The sequence below is a fragment of the Glossina fuscipes genome, unplaced genomic scaffold (assembly GCF_014805625.2).
Source record: "Glossina fuscipes isolate IAEA_lab_2018 unplaced genomic scaffold, Yale_Gfus_2 0, whole genome shotgun sequence".
NCBI lineage: Eukaryota > Metazoa > Arthropoda > Insecta > Diptera > Glossinidae > Glossina > Glossina fuscipes.
This window is the reverse complement of record NW_023998414.1, coordinates 41,805,875-41,810,949: the sequence shown is the minus strand read 5'-3', so window position 1 is coordinate 41,810,949 and position 5,075 is coordinate 41,805,875. Positions and strand designations below refer to the sequence as shown.

General features: G+C 32.3%; 1 protein-coding gene across 13 annotated transcripts in view; it reads right to left on the bottom strand.

Moving 5' to 3' along the window:
• Nucleotides 1–1,381: 1,381 nt before the first annotated feature.
• The window catches only part of LOC119644602 (uncharacterized protein CG43867), a 218,632-nt gene continuing 214,938 nt past the window's right edge, over nt 1,382–5,075 (bottom strand). For 10 of the 13 annotated variants that reach the window (XM_038044208.1, XM_038044212.1, XM_038044210.1 and 7 more), the window contains 3 exons: nt 3,691–3,786; nt 3,159–3,500; nt 1,587–2,927 (listed from right to left, as the gene is read on the bottom strand). In XM_038044208.1, the coding sequence (XP_037900136.1) occupies nt 1,587–2,927; nt 3,159–3,500; nt 3,691–3,786 (1,779 nt within the window). Of the gene's footprint in view, nt 2,928–3,158; nt 3,501–3,690; nt 3,787–5,075 lie in introns of all 13 variants that reach the window. The other 3 variants (XM_038044213.1, XM_038044214.1, XM_038044207.1) reach the window with 2 other exon arrangements.

Below are 5,075 nucleotides of genomic sequence, written 5' to 3'. Positions count from 1 at the left end.
TATATTATTATTGGCAAATACGCGTTTATAATGATCAAATTTTATAAGTATATCCAACGAAAGACGGATGGACGGATTATGACGTTTATGTTTGTCATAACATAAAATTGTTGTCTGTCATGCGCAGTTGACTGCAAAGAATTGCAAAGAACTTTTTTGTTATTAATTGCGGGCGCGTCAGTTAATCCGGCTGGAATCATTTTTAAACCTGCCTTTCACATAATAGTTTTACATATGGTTTGTCTTAAATCTTAGGTTAACGTTTGCTACAGATAGCTTATTATTGCGGACGTCTATCCGGACTCTACGATGATCGCTTTCGCACAGAAATTCTTTTAGAAAGTTATGTGCGATAATATTTCGATTATTGTAGGCGTATTTGTTGGCATATTTTCAAACTTGGTTTGCGGCCGTAAGCCCAATATGAAGTTTTTTTTGTTCAATTTGCGAGGAAGTGAGCTTTGTATCGATACGACGGGCGACTATAGATGATAGATGATAGAAAGGACACAGACGATAGCAGACATCAAGCACAGTGCAGGCGATCGGATAAATTGAATAGATGGATATGACTCTCGCGATGCATGGGAAGTGTACGCGGTCTTTGACACGTGTTAAGGGTGTTACAAATGGAACTGGAAATGGAAACTGATACGATTTCAATTGAACAAAATATGAAGAGAAGCACTAATACTTTGCGACATAAGAAAAAAAAAAACATAAAAAATAAAAAAAAAAAAAAAAAAAAAAAAAACTGTATTGAGATATGAAATTTGTATTTTTTTTTTTGGACTATTATGTAAATTTCTGAAACCAATATATATATATATATATATATATATATTATATATATAATTGAATCAAAATTGTGATTTTTGAAATTTCATTAAAAAATATTATTTACTTCAATAACATAACATTACATCTCTCATCTGCGGCAGTTTCGTAAAATTTCTATTTCATTATTGTTTTTGTTTTTCTTTGTTCTGTTTTTTCACTAAACTTACATTAAAACTACTTTTTTTTGGTGCTTGCCTTGGTTTAATAAGTGTTCTGTTCTATGTTATTTTTGTTTTACATAATTATTAAAGCATTTGTTTTTAATATCTAATTAAATAATGATCAAAGTAAAAGAAATTAAAAAAAAAAAAAAAAAATAATAACGAGATAAAACAATAAAACAAATTAATTAATTCTAACGATAAAAAAATGAGATAAATTTTTTTTAACAAATTGTCATGTTTTGATAAATAAATATTTTTGAAAATAATTTAAATAAAAATTAACTGAAAATGATTTTTGGTAATTAAATTATTTCAATCTTTTTTTTTTTTAGGGTAAAAAGAAAAATATTTTCCGACTAATATTTATTTTTTTACCGTTTTTAAAGATATTCTGCATAAAATATTGATTAAAAAAAAAAAGAAAATTATATTTTTCATTAAAGCTTAGTCTATTACTGTTCTACTCTTTAGGCTTTTAAATTTTTCTGCCCGTGTATAGACACAGAAAAAAAAAAAAGCCTTATTTGAGAAAAACTATAGTTGACTTATTGGCTGAAAGAATATTTACAAATTTCTTGCCTTTCATTTGATTCTCTGATGATCCGGTGTACTCTTCAAAATATCGGGTTGATGTTGCTGATGATGGTGATGCTGATGTTGTTGTTGTTGTTGTTGTAGACCATGTGTTGAATTCATGGTGCCTTGCTGTGAACCAGGTAAAGAACCCGAGCCGTGCCCTATAACTCCTACACCGGCTCCAGTGCTGTAGTGGGAAGAGCTTAAAGTGTGCGAATGTTGTGAGTTGAGAGTGTGCGTAGCGTGCGAATTCAAAGTGTTATGAGCTGTACTGGTTGCGTTAGTCGACATACCGACAGTCGCTGTACCGCAAAATGTACCTATAGCTGTGGTAGCCCCTGTGCCCGTGCCCATAGCTCTTGATCTTAATGATCTATGTGAACCGTTACGTGTTAACGAATTCATTTGTGGTGTACCGGGCACCGTATGGCCCAGAGCATTCATATAATCTGCGATTAATAAAGTAATTTCCAATATCTTCGGCTTGCTCATCGCAAACAAAAGTTTCTGTTCTTGACTGCCACAACTGGCTAAAGTGTCCTCATTTGATACTACTAGCATAAAGTCGTCCTGGCATCCGCCAAATGTCATTACACTTGTATAAGGATAGCGGGCCACCGGCGCCATAGAAGATAATTCTAAGACATTTAAAGCATCTTCCGACACTGCTAACCATGTCATGGCTTGATCTGTATGCCTCGGTTTAGCTTGAAATAAACTAGCACCGAAATATGGCCACTTACGGCAACAAGTTAGATAAATGCGTACACAATCTAAAGTTGAACGGCCTTTCAACAACATCCATTTTGATATTAGTAGCTCTTGTATGTCTTTCAATTGTTCAGGATTCAAAGCATCACGATACCTATATGGATAGAATTTATCTAAAGCTTTTATACCCACATTAGCGGTAGTGGTCTTGGTCTTCTCATGCGAATAATCGCCCATATCGATTTGAGCCATAAGCGAAGCTAATTCCAGGGCCAAGTCTCTTGACAAAGGGAAACGACCCTGAACGATTTGATTATTTGTTTGATAGCAGAGCAGCAAGCGTTCTTTGTCTGTTTCAAATTTAACGGTATGCTTCCAGTATAAACGATTCTTATAAGTCAATTGAATGACGCGGGTATTTTCAAATTTTCCGGAACCTTTCTCTCTTAAAGCTGTCTCCCATTTCGAGATGACATCGCACAGTTTAGCCAATGGATCTAAATAATGTTCGAGATCCTTTTCGATAGGATCGTCACTGAACAAGCAAAAACCGTTTGTAGCGTCCCTTGTGCCTATCTCTTGAGCCAATGTAGTTTGAAATTCCTCAATAGTCGTAGAGCCGTCAAACGAAATCACCTAATGCACCAATGCAAGAGAACGAAAAATCGTTAAGATTAAAGAGGAATAAACTAATAGTTCATTTTTCTATAACTTTTTGGAAAGTTTTTAAAAAAAGTTTTTCGAAAATTTTTGATTTCTGTTAACGATTTATTATTAATTAATATATGTGAAAAAGTATTTTGTGCACGAGAGAAGAGAGTCTCTCTCTCTCTCTTGTGCTCTTATTTATTTTAATTTTTCGCTGACCTGATAGGTACCGTTCATCATGTGAACGGGGATAGCGTGTGGTAAAGAATGATGATACGGATTCTTTAAAAGTATTGACAAGACCTCCATACGCGAAGGTTTAGTTTCGCGACCACCGTTTTTTAATGTGCGTTCTAAGGCTCGTTCACAATAGGCCGCATATTTACCGGTTTCGGTTTTCGTGTCCGCGTTACGAGATAAATGCAATTTCAAATACCATAATAGACGACTAGATTTTGGAATAAATAATGAAACCGCCAACGATAACAATTGCCAGCCCTGAACAAACGAGTAAGCGGGTGGATTGGATTTACAATCAATAATAGGAGGAGGTACAGGAGCCTATAAATAGATAAGAATAAAAGCAAAAAAAAATCGAGAATCGATTGTTAGCCAAAAATTTTTCGCGAATAAAATTTTCATTAAAGTATTTAAATAAAATGTATATATATATATATATATATATATATATATATATATATGTATGTATTCTTTTTCTTTCTATATATCATATAATCGGGTCTACCTATACCTGTAGGGATGTAGGTGAACTGCCATTTGCTTGAGCATTACCACTTTGTTGCGTATCGCAGGCAAATAGACTCTGAGTGGCACACAATAGTAGTTGCTGTAAATTTTTGTTTGATTGTTTTGCGTTTGGAATTTGAGTTGAGATATTGTTTATTTTTTTTTTTTTTCGATATCAAATATTTTTTTTGAAATTCGTTCAAGTGGGAAAGACAAAGAAAAAAAGAAAAAAAGAACGAAAAATAGAAAAAAATTTTGCCAAAATTCATCTACGGGTACTTTTGCAAATTTGGTGACTATTTATATAAAAATTTTTCACAATGTGATGGGCATTTTTTCGCTAACGTTGATATTTGAAACGAAAAATTACTTAATAAGCCATTGAAAATGAAACGAAATGAAAAATATTTGAAAACAGAAAATTTCTTTAAGAAATCAAATAAATTGAACATTACATACATTAAATTTATGAAATTAATGAAATAATTACACGCACACTATTTTCATATAATTGAACACAAGTTATGGCACAAATTTACAGTAATGGATAAAAAATTTGTAAGAAATAATTAACAAAAACAACTAATATCTATATAAAAATTTACAGCAATTACATATATATGTATTTATCTATATATGCAATATATATATATATATATGTACATATATAAGTATGTAAAGGTAGATAAGAGATATAAATCCTTGGCCAAAAGGCACAGCAGCTGAAACGAGATCAACTTTTTCTCTTCATATCTAATACATGGCAATGAAGAAAATGCTTTATGCTATGCTGCCATGTTAGCACATGATATATTTTGATAAAATCGAATTTTTAAGTCGGATATCCATCTGTCTGTCCTCTCATTTTATTAGCATTTTAAATATTTCCAAACTTAAATGACAAGCTAAACTTTTCCAGTTTACATGTTTGTCGGTTTGTGTCTTGGGTCGTCTTGCATTCAACTGGTGCCTGCCCAACTGCAATTTTTGAGATATTTTTATAAAATTTGGCATACGTAACCAAGGTGTCTCCGGTGCACGAACACCATCGAAATGGTTCGATTTCGACTTACTTTGAAAAATCATTGTATGAATGTAGTGATGCAAAATATTTAATCGCCTGCGATATCACACTATGGTATTTCTACTTGCGTTTATATAGAAATGAAGAGAAAAAATGTGAGCTCTTGTGAGGTTCGCCTGCAGAATATGTACTGTTTCGAAAAACAGTGGTAAAGCCAAGTGAAAATATGAGTTATAGTTTTTTACATGATAAGTGAAAACTTGAAAAATGAAAAAATCTTCTCTTTTAGAATATTACATGGAGGAGAGAATTTTAAAATTAATATCTAATGATTGAAATTTAACGATATAAAGATATTTACTTTC